Raw genomic sequence first — 15455 nt, 5'->3', positions numbered from 1 at the left:
TAGGATCTGACGGCATAATGCACTTAGACAAAAATTCTCTTCTTTTCACGAATTGGCGTCTAGATTTGTGTTAAAATCACATACAAAATCAATGAAATTCGCGACAGCCGGCAGAGCGGGGTTGTCCCACACTTTTGTGCTGTCCCACCTTTTTGTGCCCAACTAAGCTTGCTTAGTTGGCCATCCCCCGGCTCGAGCCAACGGGTAGACATTTTCTCATCATAAGTGAAATTGGGCATTTTGTATGGGGAAAATCTTTTTTGGTGTACGGTAGGTGGGTACGTACGGCAGGTGGGTACTGCATGGTAGCTGCCTTGTTGAAAGTGGGCCACCTCAAAGCCTCGACTTGAACCTGTTTCAAGATCTCAAGATGCCATAGAACAGAATGCCGCTCTGCTGATACGAAAGTCCGAATGTAAAGTCGATTGTGTTGCCTTTCTTCAAGTTGACTCGACGGGTAGGCTTGCAAATACGTGAATCATGGTGCTTGTCGCCTTTATCTTCCTTGCAGACATTCAGTTGGAAGCCGTGTAGATTAGCCGTCAGCGTGTTAGCTGGGTCGATAATAAACGTCCTATCGGTGCCTTGATTTGTGTCAGTGTAGACATGGATTTCGTAGAAGTGGAATACACTTACTCCGGACGTGGCCAGACACACTAGCGCCCGCGATGTCTTCTTGCAGAGAAATAGACTTTTCCAACTCGGTCACTCCCCGCTGGTTGACTGCCTGAACTGTCCTATAGCCATATTGACCCTTGGTTCCTATATTGTCTTCCCTTGGCGGCGTGGCTGGCATACAAATTATGTCGTGAATCTGGTGCTCATGTCCCCGTTCGATGACCTCGGAGCAGTACGTAAGCTCTGGACAAATTCCATCCGCTTGGTATTCCTCTCCATCCTCATCCTGACACTCGTCTTCGTATTCCCTTGGACCTACATCGCTCAGACACATACGCGACACCCAATGATCGTCATGGTCGCAGCCGTGCTCGCCTGGAACTCGCTTATGGAGAGCGTTTCCCATGTCTCTCTTGGCCGTTCCATTTAAAGGGTGAGCTTTGAAATAAGCAAGAACTCCATCGATGAATTCCTGTGGAATGGGATGGCTTTCATCAGAAGGTACAACCTCGGCAGGCGATGCATTGGCAATAGCCAGAAAGGCGGCGACACCCGCCAAGACTTTCAGAGTGATGGTGACCATAATGACAGGCTGGTAGGCTGGGAGAGTATTTTGAAAAGTGTAGATGTAACCCGTATGGATGAGCAGAGGCTTGAGCTTGGGCAGTATTCAAGGGAGGAGTAGTAGTAGTAGTAGTATTTATTACGCCCGGGAGAACGAACCTCATAGGGCCTGTGGCTACGCTAAGCTATTCACGTATTCCCCGCTTTTCGTCCATTCTACACAAAAGAAAGCCCTACTGCTCTTCCTGTTCTTACTTTTCTAGCCCCGTTTGCTTGACTCTGCTTGACAGACCTGCTTGAAGGCCAACCAATACCATCTCCAAGTGTTCAGCATCCTATCTTCAGCAGCTGAAGCATGGTCTGTCAACTTGAGGCTGTTTGTTGTTAGTAATCAGCTGTGATGTTAATATTAGTAGTCATTTGTTTTCTCCTTCTCAAACTTCTTCCTGGCTCAATCTTCCTGTCGCCATCGCAAATTTGACTGTCGCTCGCACCGCCTCCAGGTTAGGTCTCTACTTTGCTCCGTCTGACGCCGACTTTCCACCTAGAAAGAAGGAAAGGTTGCCCATCATGTTTTGTCCTACTCGACGCATGGCTTCACGCTCTGCTTCCCATCTTGTGCATCGGAACAGAAAATGCTCCATTGTCTCTGGTCCACATCCACATTCACACATGTCCGACTCTGCGGCCCCGATCTTGTTGAGGTAGCTGTTGATCTTCGCCATTCCCGTGCGGAGCTGCGAGAGCACTCCGGCTTCTCGTCTCTTGCAAGTGTCGTATAGTGCTTGCGTATGTTTGCCTGGTAGGGCCCGATCTATCCGTTTGGAGTAGTTGCCTACATTGTTGGGTAGTTTCCGTTGCTGATGCAGCTGCGACACTGCCAGCCTGAGCCGCGTGGAGCGGGCCTGGTACGGTAGCGATTGCGGCGTGCATCCCGCTCTGGTAGCCTTCTTGGCTTGTCTCTTTGCTTCACGACTCATGCTGAGGTCATCGTCTCTGGATGGTACCCAGATCATCTTGACTCTATTGTTTCCCTTTCTCAGTCGCTCGATGTGCTCGTAGATCTGACGGATGGAGGTCTGGCCTGATTGCTGTTGCGGTCGGGCAATCGCCTTGAGTGACGACTGGCTACTTGACAGCACCGTAAGCTCTCGGCATTGTAGCCCATCCGGCATGCATCGCAATGCCATCGCTATCGCCTCCAGCTCGGCGGTGTACGGGTTCTGATCGTCTCGTGACCCGAGCGTGGCCGAGTACCTGGCCACTATCCTGTCTGTTTGACCAGGCGATCTTTGGGCCACGATGCCGCCCATACCCACTAGACCTCCCCTGTCGGAAGCACTGGTCGCGATGACAATGTCGTTGACGTTCTTTGCAGCTATTTTCGCCGCTTCACGATCGGCCTCGCATACAAGCGGCACCCGGTTGTACCACGGTGGTACCGCATAGGCCTCAATCGTTTCCATCCGCTCCGTTCCGTTGCCTTCATACGCAAGCGCCAGCTTCTTCAACGGTGACATGTATCTTCGACTCGCCGACACCTTGAGGGCTGCTAGCGGGTGCGTCTTTGGCACCGTCTTGATGTTGATGTACATCCGCATGCCTGCTTGAGCATGTCGCTCGCATACCGTCTGCATGTTGGCTTCTGCCTCCATCACTGCTGTCGCGACTGTCCGGAAAGCACCCGTGATGGCTCGTGCTCCTATCTTCTGAGCCCTGTTGAACCAGCTCAGTGCTCTTTCGTTTCGTGCATGCGACCACACGACCGAAGCGTAGTCCATCGCCGGAGCGACGGTCGCCGTAAACAGCTGCCTAGCCGTGCGTGGAGATAGCATCCTCAGTCTTCTCAGGCACATGGCCGCCGTGAGACCTCTGGTGGCCGCTTCAGCCATGTGTTTCTTGAATCCTAGTCCTGCATCCATGATGACGCCCAGGATCTTGGCCTTCCGCTTCGGCTTGATCACATCTCCCTTGATCGTGAACGGTATGCGGCTGGTACGGTCGATGACGCGGGTAAAGTGCACGATGGTCGTCTTGTCGCCCTCAAATGTCGCTCCGCTGCGTCTTTCCCAGTCCAGTGCACGGTCGATGATGGCCTGAATGCCCTCTCTGTTGTCTTCGGCCGTCGGACCTGTGACCCAGGTTGAGTAGTCGTCGACAAACGCAATCGAGCCTCCGTTCGAGTCTATCCTGCTCTGCACTAAGTCTGCATTGAAGAACAGGAACAGTATCGGCGATAGTGGTGACCCTTGCGGGAGGCCAGCTTGTGGCAGTTCCCGTAGCGCTGATGTGTAGCCATTCACCGTGATGGTAGCCGTGCGGTATGAGCAGAAGGCATCGATCCACCTGATCAGCCCCTTGGGTATACCACGCGCCTCGAGTCTCTGCAGCAACCTGTCCTTGAACACGCCGTTGTAAGCTCCTTTGACGTCGAAGCTGACCAGACTGACCACTTTGCGATTGCGCCATGCTTTGTAGACCTGTTCCTGGAAGAGCAGTAGAGCCTGCTCTGCCGATCGCCTCTTTCTCGCACCAAAGTGATTGGTGGGTAAGAGTCCGTACGTCTCGGCGGCGTGCGATATACGGTCCGCCACTACTGTTTCCAGGATCTTGCCCAGCGTCGATAGAAGCGAGATCGGTCTCCATGCCTTGGCTATCTTATAGTCGCCTTTGTTCGGTTTCTTGAGTGGGATGATTTTGGCCGTCCTCCACTGGCTAGGCAATCGCCCTGTATCCAGTGATGTCCGAAACAGATGCAGGACCCGTTCCTTCACCACCGGCCACAGCTGCTTCCATACCATGGCTGGCAGTCCGTCTTGACCGGGCGCCTTCCACGCCTTGGCTTCCATCACCTTCTCCTCCACCTCCTCCATCGTGAGGTTCGGCATGGCCACTTCTCTGCGCCGTGGTCGCGGGCCTTCTTCTTCTATGTCTGTTGGCAGCGGCGGGAGGAAGACGTTGAGCAGTTCCTCCGCCTGTTCGACTTTGTCCTGCGTCGTTGTTCCATCAGTTCTCTTCAGCGGAGGCACCTTATCGCCGTTCGCATCATGTCCGGGTTTGAGGTACTTGGCGGCCTGCCAGATGTTGGTCCCATCGGCGAGAAAGTCGTCCCAGTGCGTCTTCTTCTGTCTTTTGATAGCATCATGGTACTCTTTACCCGTTTCTTTGGCTCGATCTTCCAGGCTGTCAATCCGTTGACCGGCCCGACGCCGGGCCCTTGCCAGGTTCCTCCAGAACGTGTACGTCCCAGCGCTGACCTCAATTCAAGTATCAAGTCAAGTATTTCAAGTAAGTCAAGTAAGTCGACGAACCAGTTTATTTCAAGTAAGCAAGTTCATAATGCTTTAAACTTGATTTACTTGAAATACTAGATTTTATGGATTTTCCTATGCGACAGCCCTGTGAGTTTCGAGGCTGTTCGGAGTCCCAGGCATAGGGTAATCAATTGAGTGTGGTACCCCAGTTGATTACACTAATGGAACCCAGGAACGCGGCAGGGGTAGCGCAACTACGTGTTTTATATTTGCTTGCATGCTGGAAACACCTGGTTTAGAATTAATGTTGCTCCCTGATAAGAAGTATCTGTATTCTGCGATTTGCCGGTAACCCGCTATAGCAGCATAATAATAGTTATTAGAATCGCTTCTGGGAATTAGTGGCTATTGCAAATCACTTAAGCAGCAGCTTGATGCTGCATCTATCAAGACTAAAGCTGGAAGAATGACCCTCGCCGACCTCCTAACTGTCCAGATCAGCTGTAAGAAATATATACTAGAAGAATATATTGCCAATAAGAATCACAAAGGTCAGAGGAGCTAGATCCAAGCCTATGGCTTCTTTCTTATAGAAGTCAGCCCTGATTTGCAGATATTATAGACCTACTGGGTATGCTTAAAATGTAATAAATAAGGCAAGAGCTTATTATTCATCGCCATAAATACAATATTGCCAATTAAGCACCTCCAAAGGTAAATAATATCTATATAAGCCTGATCTTTATTACTTTTCTATTATCTTACGAGATATAGGTCTTATATAATCACCGAGGCAGATAACAATATGGATACAGATTTATATTCATCTCGCGCTAATATTCACCTACCCTCGAAGCGGCATTACTTAGAGTCTCCTACTGCAAGATCGAATATTAATAAAGCAAAGAAGTTGATAGTTGGCTAGATTATTACTGCCAATCTTCTATTTACAGCGCCATTAAATCCGTATTTGCGCCGAATACTTAATTTATATAATATATTATTAGCAAAAGAGGTACCATAGAGTTAGCAGTTAGTATGTGATACTATATGGAAATTATTTAAGGTAAAAAAGGAAGTAATATCAAGTCAATTACAGAAGGCAGTTACAAGGATTAGCTTTAGCTTTGACCTATAGACTTCTCTAAACTGGTATGCTTTCCTTGGCCTCCACGCCCACTATCTCGACGCCTCCTATCAAGTCCAGTCGCGACTCCTTGCTCTGCGCCATATATAGGGATCTTATTCCAGAGATAACCAAGCAGTAACAATATATAATATCTTGGGTAAGTATGGGATATGAGATAGGACTGGCGTAGGTATCTGCAATAACGCCTCGTCTAATGATATATACTTAGTAAGCCTCTATCGTCAATTTTATCCTGCAATGGCAGAAGAAGATATTAGAAATCATTAAACAAGATGCTTTGGGCATATTCTTAACCTTGCAGCTTAAGCCTTTCTCTAGGGAGAAGATCCTGACTCGTTTAAGCGAGAAGCCTTCACTGAGGCGGCTTTCCAAGTTAAAGAGCATAAGCTTTGGCTCTGGCGGAAACGGGGAGCGGTAGGCAAGCTGTATAACATCATCCGGTTTATCAGGGCTTCCCTGCAACGGAGAGAGCTAATAAAATCCCTGGCTTATAACCAGAACGACAAAGACGGCTATTAACTCTTTAAAGAGGAGCAAGCTGCTATCGACCTTAAGCTAATGTAAAATAATGAAACCAGATGGAATTTAACCTTTCTGATAATCCAGCGTGCCATTCGAAAGCAAGAGCACATTAACTATTTTATTGCATATCTCGAAATAAAGATATCAAAGCCCTAATAGCAGGTGCCTATCTAAGATTAGCTTTCACTATAGGACTAGCTTCTATTAGCAGAAATACAGAGTCTACTTAAACCACTTTATAAGATCACTATAAGGTGCCAGGGTTAGGCCAAAGAAGGATGCCACAGCGCCTTATAGGAAGTAATAATTAGAATAGAGTACTTGCTTAATTTCTTCGAGGAATAAAACCTGATATTCTTATCACCTGATAGTAGTATTAGTAAGCTAAGAAATTTCAGGGTCTTGGCAACCAAAAGTATAACTCCCCTAATTCATCTTTGTTTTCTTTAGGCTTCTTTAACTAACGGTTTCTTAGGATCTAGCACTTAATAAATTAAGCAGGGCCGCAGACAAGAGAAACACTTGCCATAGCATGCTCGAGAGGAATACACTGATGTAGTTTTATAAGATGAGAATCTTAATGATGATTACTGATAATGCGTCTAGATCTCTATTAAGAACTGTTGGTCAAAGCTTGATAAGTATTATAGCCTACTAGGCTAATTGCCACTTTATCTGGCTACTGTTATTCTTTACCTATGCTGGAATGTGTCTTGGCTTGAGGCGAACTGGACCAGCGATGAGTAACTAGTGTGGCTATGAGATGCTAAAAATAGTGTCTGGGAATTCTTTAAATAGCACTATCTATATAAGGAGCAGCCCGAGATATCGAGGATAGTGACAGGAAAAGCGGTGCGATAAGATAAGCCTAGTTAATTTAACTAGTGGATGCAGAGCTGTGATCGGTGCATAATGGAGGAAGAAGATAAGCTTGGCGTTTATATAAGGCAAGGGCCAGTGCGGCGAGAGAACTTAAACCCCGTCCTGTGGTAGAAGGATTATTAAGAAGAATACCTACGTCTAAGCAAGTTTGCCCTCGATATCCTGGCAATTCCTGCTATATCTGTTAACCCTGAGCAGACGTTTAGTGTCACTAAGTTAATGGTAAGCTTGCAAAGGCATAGCATAAGCCCTGAGATAATAGAGGAGATGTAGTGTCTATGAAACTGGCTACGCTATTAAGCGATCACTATAGGTAAGGTGGTTAGCTTTGGTGGGGACTTGGTGGGTTGGGAGGGAGGGGAGGCTTAATAGCTTTATTGGAGCTTTAGGTCAGCACCTTTATTTTAAGTATATTAATTTAATTCAAGTTAAGTAAGTCCATGGATGATTTTATTTCAAGTAATCAAGTTGGACCCCCAAACTTGACTTACTTGAATTGAAGTCAGCGCTGGTACGTCCTACGAAGCTTGGTGAGATCTGTTGTCCACCATCTCTTTGCGTACGGTGATGGCTTCGCACGTGGGACTAGATCGTGGATCGCATCGAGGACCACATCCATCAACCTGTCTGTCTGTGTCTGGACATCACCATCCCACGGTAGTGGTGAGAGCTTTTCCTTCACCCTTTCCCTGATTGCGTTCCACGGTGCATTTTTAAACAACAACCTTGGTTCCGCGGTTCTCTCGGGCATCGCGAGATCAAACTCTGCCTGGATAGCCCTGTGATCTGACCCATGCTCGGTCGGATAGATGCCGCAGTGTACCACCTCGTCTGCCAGCTCGGCTGACGCGAGCGTCAGGTCGATCGTGCTCTCGCCACCTGGTCCTTCCCACGTCTTCGTTCCTCGTGGGAGAAGACTGAGAAGACCATGCTCATCCATGAGGTCGATGATCGGCCCCGCCTCACCTTGTCTCCTACCCGTCACATCGTCGCCTCCCCAGAGCTGATCGTGCCAGTTAAAGTCGCCGGCTAGGATAACGTCCGTCCTCTTTCCCGTGCTGTTACGGAAGCTCCCGATGGTCGCATGTAGTTGCCTCATGGCAGTACGTAGGGCCTCCTCATCTTTCCCTGCCACGTATACCGATACCACCAAGACCTCCCGGTCGGGCCACCGAAGTATCGCCCCCGTGAGGTCAGCCGACGGTATCGGCACTTGTTCCGCCTCTAGGTCGCTCCGTATCCAGAGCATGCTGCGTATCGGCCACTGCATGTCGTGTCTCTTTGTAGGTATATACTTGATCCAGTTCCTGTGACTGCTTGGTGTCGTCACCACCGATCCTTCAATATTCAAGGCGTGCGGCTCGGCGACTGCCAGCACCGCATAGTCCTGCAAGTCTCTGTCGTTCATCATGCTCTGCTGCACCACATCCTTCTTGTGCACGTTGAGCTGGAAGATTCGCAGGTTAGTGCCCATCAGTGATGTGTAGTTGTCGCACCCGACAGTTCTGACTGAACGACTCGTGTGGTCCTCCGCATGGAACACACTTTGGTTCGACCGCTTGGCAGTCTCGATGGCGATGTCCCGTCTCCGCACACTTGGCGCATCGTTGTGTTTTACTGCAGGCAAAGGCTTTATGGCCAGTCTCCCAGCAGTTGTAGCATTGATCGGGGCCTTGGCGTCGCTCAAAGACATTAGTGCTGGCCGACTCTCCGGCGAGGTGGAAGTATCTCTCGTCAAGAAGTCGTCGCGCATCGCTCGCCTTGGTGACATAGATCACCATCGAGCCGTACATCTTCCCGTTCTCCTTATTGCTGAGCCAGTACATCTTGGCTATCGTCACCTCATTCTCTCTTCCTAGAGCTTCGGCTGCACCAGGCAGAATATTGCCAGATGAATCTAGAACCGCCGTCCTGTTTGCACCGTCGACCTTGACCGGGTATAGCTGGTCTCTGAGAACCCTCACGCCCTTCACCATCGTCCTCTCTGCCGCCTCCCTGACAAGCTGCAGCTCCGCCTCGTCTCGGCACACTACCTTGATGCGATCTTCGTTCCTTACATCCTTCACCACGGCTGCGCATCGCCAGTTCGGTTGGCCGCCTTCCCTCGCCCGCACCTTTTCTTCGATAGCTTGACGCACTTCTCCTACTTGCGCCTTGCCTCTGTCCTCCTCGCTGACCCGTGATGTGTCAATAGTACAGAACAAGGTGTCCGTGAATGAGGATGGGGTAGTGCGCATGGACGAAAGAGTGCGGACGTTACTTGGCTGGCTTGTGGGTGGGGTACGGGCTACGTCCGCATACGATGGCTGCGGGCTCGTCTGAGCACCGCTCGAAATGCTGCCGGCTATCGTATTCAGCTGTTCTTTCATTTGGCTGATCTCCTCTTTCGCCTGCTGCATCTCCTCTCTTGCCTGCTTCAGTTCCTCCTTCGCTTGCCTTATCTCTTCTGCCGCTTGACCTTGTACTATCCCTACTTCTTTCATGACTTGCAATCGCATCTGCTCAAAGTTCCGCGCTGTTTGTTCCCGGATGATCTTCAACTGCTCGGTTGTTTGCTCACGCGTTGTTCTAATCTGTTCGCTCGTTTGCTCTCGCATCACCCTCAGCTGCCTGGTAGACTGCTCATGCAGGCGCCTGAGCTCATCTACCTTCCTCGACTCCTCGACCGCCTGCGTCTTGACCGCCTGAACTTCCTGCTGAAGCTGTCGAACCATCTCTAGCTGCTCACCCATCATCTGCGTTGTCATCCGCTGATTGCCCATCAACGCGTCCCAGAGTCTCTCGAGCATCTTCTTCTGCTCATCCATTAGCTGAGTCGACGTCTCGTGAAGCATGGCTCGGAGCATAGTCCGCATCAGCGACACGTTGTTGCTCGACGCGTCTTCCAACATCTGCGATTTTCCAGCCTTGTCGGCCAGCTCGCTCTCACCCCCGGCTCCGCCGTGAAGCGGTGCTACAACTGCATCCGCCCTTTCCCCGACCGCCTGCGACTTTTCCTGTAGCCGTTCCTGCAGGTTCGCGGTCCGCTTCATGGTTCTCGAGGTCTGACGCGTCGCTGCGACAGAGCCTCCACCTTGCACCAGGATCACGTCACCAGTCGCGTCCATTTTGCATCAAAGACGCTCACGGCCGCGCCGGCTCCTACGCTCCGCTAAAATATTATTAAGAAGATTGTAAAGATTGTCCACATAGAGTATCTCGCCAGTATATGAATGATTGGCTAACCCGGTCGGTTACATAAGTGACCACGGACACCTTAGCGCATCATTATTCTTCCGCGCCATTGCCTAAACATTCGCGCATCATGTCATCTTGGAACTTGACCAAAACAACAAATGACAGTGCAATCGACATCAACCATCTGATGCCCCAACCTTCTTCTTTCCGCAGCCTCAGTCATGGAAAATGGACGTGAGGCATCTGGAGAGCTACCATCTCTAGAAACAGGACCCCAGCAACAATACTTCAAGTCGCCTCGGAAAGTCACTCCGCCAGAGCGCAACGCCCTTCCTTCACCTCCCGCGACGATCGAGGTTGAACGCATTCGAAACCCTCCGAATCTACCACAGCGTCTTCTTGACTTTAAGCGCAAGGCTGAGACTTGCGACGTCGCGCCTCTGACTTACATTCCCTTAAGCCCGGCAGAGTACGCCAGCGCCTGCGAGCAGATTGATTCTGCATTTAAACGATTCGACTACGATCCCAAACGAGGTCTTATTATCTTGCGCATGACTTCTCCAACCCACGACACATTCGTTTACTCTCTAAGTAGATCTATAGATCAGGAAATTCAGAGAGTTGGACGTGATAACAGTCAAGTTCGTGGATTTACCTCCCAGATTGAAGGCGGCGGCTCTTCCCGTATTTACCTTGGCGACAAGGAGAAGCAAGACAAGATACCGAAATGTCTGCGTCGCCAACCAGATGGTCAATTTAGGCTCGAGGGAGCTGAGTTTCCTGGCGTAGTTATTGAAGTGTCATACTCGCAGGACGGAAAGCAACTGTCCAAGCTCGCCAAGCAGTATATTAACTACTCGGAGGGAAACATCAAAGTTGTCATCTGCGTTGACATCAACTATGGGAATACTCAGTCCACTCTCTCACTGTGGAAATCCCAATTCAACCCGGACCCGGAAAGTAATGACCCTGACGACTACATATTGGATTACGAGCAAGCCATCGAAGCACAGGTCTGTTGTACCCTCAGCACTGGTTTAGAAGAACATCAGCTGACTTTTCTACCATAGCCTTTCCGGACAGCCGATGGAAAGCCGTTAAATCCTGAGAGCACTTTGACTCTATATCTTCACGACTTCGCTCCAGATCAATCGTGTCAAGACATTCCAAATATCCCCATATCCATCTCTTTTGCCAAGATCTGCGAGTTCTTGGATCGTGCTGAGAAGGGGCAGAAGGACAGAGAGTCCAAAGATGCTAGAGGTATCCGGTCAACTCGCAAGGTGAGAAAACGCAAAGTGTCATCCAGCTCGCTTGAGGAGTTGGCCTTGGATGATGAGGAGAGGTTTAAAAAGCAGGAAAATGCGGTTGATACCAGGGCTAATCATCACGATGATGACTTTGAACCGCGGTTAGGTGATGTCAATGTCACTTATCGCGATCATGACTTGAGACCGCGAGCGGCGAAGCGGCGTGCCTAGTGGGTATCGCCTCTTCCGCTGTTTTCTTAGAGGAATATTGGGAGTATGGAGTTGGACGCACACTTCTTAGGCTGCACTAACTTAGGGTTCTACATCATTATTCCAGCTCCAAATTCAAGTGAAAAAGGACTTTGACGCGTCTTGATTGGGCTATTACCCCTGTTTTCCTCTTTCACTTGAAAGCAGGTAAAATTATGTTCCAAAAGTCTCTAGACAAATACACAGTATACACCTTAAAACTCCACTTTTACTTCGTCTTTAAACTATTATAATAAATTAAATAAAATAGTTATAAAGATAAAAATAAGACTTTCTTATAAATAAGCTATTAATATATTATATATAAAAATTAAAAAGTTTTAATTAATTATTAAAGAAGTTATAAAGGTTTAAAGAAAGAGTATACTATTAATAATAATTATAGGCTAATAGTAGTTAGAAATACAGTGTAAATAAAAAGATATACCCTTAAATTCGCACTAATTACTAATACTGCCTTTTTAAAGCTAAATATTTTATTATTTACTTAATAAATAAAAATTATTTATATATAAAAGTACTTATAAAAAGGCTAAATAATATAATGGTATTATTTATTTATTTTTATCTTAATAGCTTTATTATTTTATTATATAATATAATTAGTGTATTTTATATGCGGGACTGTGGGGTGTCCAGAGACTTTTGGAGCATAATTTTACTTGACGAAACTGCCGCGACTTCACTGTCAGCCATGGCGGGGCGCTTAATCGTCTCATTGGCGCTCTACTTCTGACCCTGGACGATTCTCATAGAGTTTGAGGTGATAGCGCAAAGCTTCGTAATATATGTGATATTATTTAATTAAAGTTTAATTACGGACTTCCACGCGAACAGCGCGTCTTCGACGCGCCACTAGGTCAGGTTCAAATTTCATGGACAGTATAGTCTTCAGGAATATTCAAGCTTCTAACGGCAGCTCTCAGCGAACGAAAAAAAAGAAAGAGAAAAAAACAATACTATTTGGGCTTGAATAGTGATGGAAATGCCGGAGCTGCAGCTAGGGAGCAGTCATTACGGCCGGGTCGGAGTTACCAACCCAAACGAGACGACACCTTGGGCTCCGACATACCATGCAGTACCCACCTACTGGTAATACCCACCTACCGGTAAGCAAAAAAAATATTTCCCCATACAAAATGCCCAATTTCATTTACACAGTACTTTGTCAAAAGAAAAGATATTTTCATGAGAGAATGCCTGTTGTCTTAGTAATTGCATAGAATTGAATATTATAACATTGCTTCTTCAGTGACGCATGCGGAATGGTCGCACGGCACTAATGTGAAATGTCTCAAAATGCCTCCCTCGTCAACCAGCCTCCCTGAAGCTTCATCCAGAATTTTCGCTTTCCCATCTTTCCTTCATCACTTTTAACATGCCTCAATTATCTTATACGGAGGAGAATGTTATCCAGGCGATGCTGGATGTCACAGATAATGGCCTCTCCCAGAACCAGGCTGCCCAGAAGAATGGCGTGCCTCAAACCATTCTCTCTGACAGGTTAAGAGGGCTACCGTCAAGATCCGAGATCACCCAACCTGCTCAGCTTTTATCCAAGTCGCAGGAGTCCAGATTAGTCACCTGGATACTTCGACAAGAGGCCTTGGGCTATGCTCCTTCCCACAGTCAAGTTCGCGCCACCGTCGCTGCCCTCCTGAGACAGCAAGGCCGGGAAAGACATATCGGTGTACACTAGCTAGCCAGGTTCATCAAACGCCATCCCGATATCGAGACGAAGGTGGGAAAACGCCAGGAAGCTGCGAGGTTTAATTCTTTTACCCCAATGGCCGTCAATTGGTACTTTGGTATCCGGGAGAGCGAATATGGCTGGATCAAGCCGGAGAACACGGTTAATATTAACGAGGGCGGTATCATGGCTGGATTTGGTAAGTATTAACCACTTTTGCTACAAAACTCACTAATCCACTAAAAAAATAGGCTTGGATTCCTTGGTCATTGGCAGTAGCGATCCCAGGAGGAAGGCCTTCCTCAAAGGCTCGCAGTCCCGCACTTGGACTAGTTTTATCGAAGCCGTCACTGCAGATGGCCGTCTTCTAAAGCCGGGAATTATCTTCAAGGGCAAAGAACTTCAGAAGCAGTGGTTTATTGATAAGTTTAACAAGATCGCCGACTGGTATTATATCACGTCCGATAACGGCTAGACAGACAACCATATTGCGGTCGAGTGGCTCAAAGAGGTTTATCTGCCCCAAACCCAGCCAGCAGATGAGTCTGATGCAAGGCTCATCATATTAGATGGCCATGGGAGCCATATATCTGTGGGTGTCTACCTGTTCTAGATCGGAAATACCGCTGACGGCGCTGACCCTAAATCCAGGATGAGTAGATAGCTACGTGTTTTTTGAACAACATGTATTACTGTTACCTGCCTGCACATTGCTCTCATGGCCTACAGCCACTGGATAATGGTGTTTTCAACGCATCCAAGGCTGCATATCGAAAAGAACTCCAAAAACTGGCAAGCCTGACCGATTCTATGCCCGTGGACAAGGTCAACTTCATCAAGGCTTATGCCAAAGCCAGGGAAGTGGGTAGGACGAAGAAAAACATCCTTTCAGGCTGGAGAGTGACTGGAAACTGGCCGATTTCACGACGTAAAGCGCTCATACATCCTGAGATTCAGCCAGACAAGAAGGAAACGACGCCTGGATCAGACGGCCACAGAGACCAGCGCTGACTTCAATTCAAGTAAGTCAAGTTTGGGGGTCCAACTTGATTACTTGAAATAAAATCGTCCATAGACTTACTTAACTTGAATTAAATTAATATACTTAAAATAAAGGTGCTGACCTGAAGCTCTAATAAAGCTATTAAGCCTCCCCTCCCTCCTAACCTACCAAGTCCCTACCAAAGCTAATTACCTTACCTATAGTGATTGCTTAATGGCGTAGCCAGTTTCATAGATACTATATCTCCTCTATTATCTCGGGGCTTATGCTGTGCCTTTGCGAGCTTACCGTTAACTTAGTGATACTAAATGTCTGCTTAGGGTTAATAGATATAGCAGGAATTGCCAGGATATCGAGGGCAAACTTGCTTAGATGTAGGTATTCTTCTTAATAATCCTTCTACCACAGGATAGGGTTCAAGTTCTCTCGCCGCACTGGCCCTTGCCTTATATAAACGCTAAGCTCGTCTTCTTCCTCTATTATACACTGATCACAGCTCTGCATCTACTGGTCAAATTGACTAGGCTTATCTTATTGCACCGCTTTTCCTGTCACTATCCTCGATATCTTAGGCTGCTCCTTACGTAGATAGTGCTATTTAAAAAATTCCTAGACACTGTTTTTAGCATCTCATAGCCACACTAGTTGCTCATCGCTGGTCCAGTTCGCCTTAAGCCAAGACACGTTCTAGCATAGGTAAAGAATAATAGTAGCTGGATAAAGTGGCAATTAGCCTAGTAGGCTATAATACTTATCGAGCTTTAACTAATAGTTCTTAATAGAGATCTAGATATATCATCGGTGATTATTATTAAGATTCTCATCTTGTAAAACTATATTAGTGTATTCCTCTCGAGCATGCTATTGTTAAACAGGTGCTGGGGTCTTACGTGCAGGCAGGGATACTTTAAGATTACAGCCGAAATGGTAAAACCTCTAAGGGGTAGATTTCAACAGAACACAACATGAATACACCAATTCACATCAATGAACCGAATACACGTAATGTCTGACAATTAAGAGTCTCAATTGCATCTCAGCGACCCGCGCACCTAAATGCATACGACCTTCGGCT

The 15455-nt window shown here is 47.7% G+C and overlaps 2 protein-coding genes across 2 annotated transcripts; one reads left to right on the top strand and one right to left on the bottom strand.

Annotated features, from left to right (window-relative positions):
* Positions 1-357: 357 nt before the first annotated feature.
* On the bottom strand, positions 358-1201 carry FOIG_16660 (uncharacterized protein; the record flags this gene model as incomplete). The annotated part of the gene is made up of 2 exons (XM_031218125.1): positions 358-584; positions 637-1201. The coding sequence occupies 2 exons, from the start codon at positions 1199-1201 to the stop codon at positions 358-360; spliced, it is 792 nt and encodes a 263-aa protein (XP_031052162.1).
* Positions 1202-10296: 9095 nt separating this feature from the next.
* Positions 10297-11705, top strand: FOIG_16659 (uncharacterized protein). Its single transcript, XM_031218124.1, has 2 exons — positions 10297-11180; positions 11238-11705. The coding sequence occupies exons 1-2, from the start codon at positions 10389-10391 to the stop codon at positions 11646-11648; spliced, it is 1203 nt and encodes a 400-aa protein (XP_031052161.1). The 5' UTR covers positions 10297-10388; the 3' UTR covers positions 11649-11705.
* Positions 11706-15455: the final 3750 nt, after the last annotated feature.

The sequence above is a fragment of the Fusarium odoratissimum genome (genome assembly GCF_000260195.1).
Source record: "Fusarium odoratissimum NRRL 54006 unplaced genomic scaffold supercont1.110, whole genome shotgun sequence".
Classification (NCBI taxonomy): domain Eukaryota; kingdom Fungi; phylum Ascomycota; class Sordariomycetes; order Hypocreales; family Nectriaceae; genus Fusarium; species Fusarium odoratissimum.
This window is presented reverse-complemented; position numbering and strand designations above follow the sequence as displayed.

What these genes read in the sequence shown, in the direction of transcription:
- FOIG_16659 (XM_031218124.1), top strand. Translation starts at nt 10,389, where the DNA reads ATGGAAAATGGACGTGAGGCATCTGGAGAGCTACCATCTCTAGAAACA. An exon ending in AGCAAGCCATCGAAGCACAG is followed by an intron (nt 11,181 to 11,237) that starts GTCTGTTGTACC and finishes TTTCTACCATAG; the next exon opens with CCTTTCCGGACAGCCGATGG.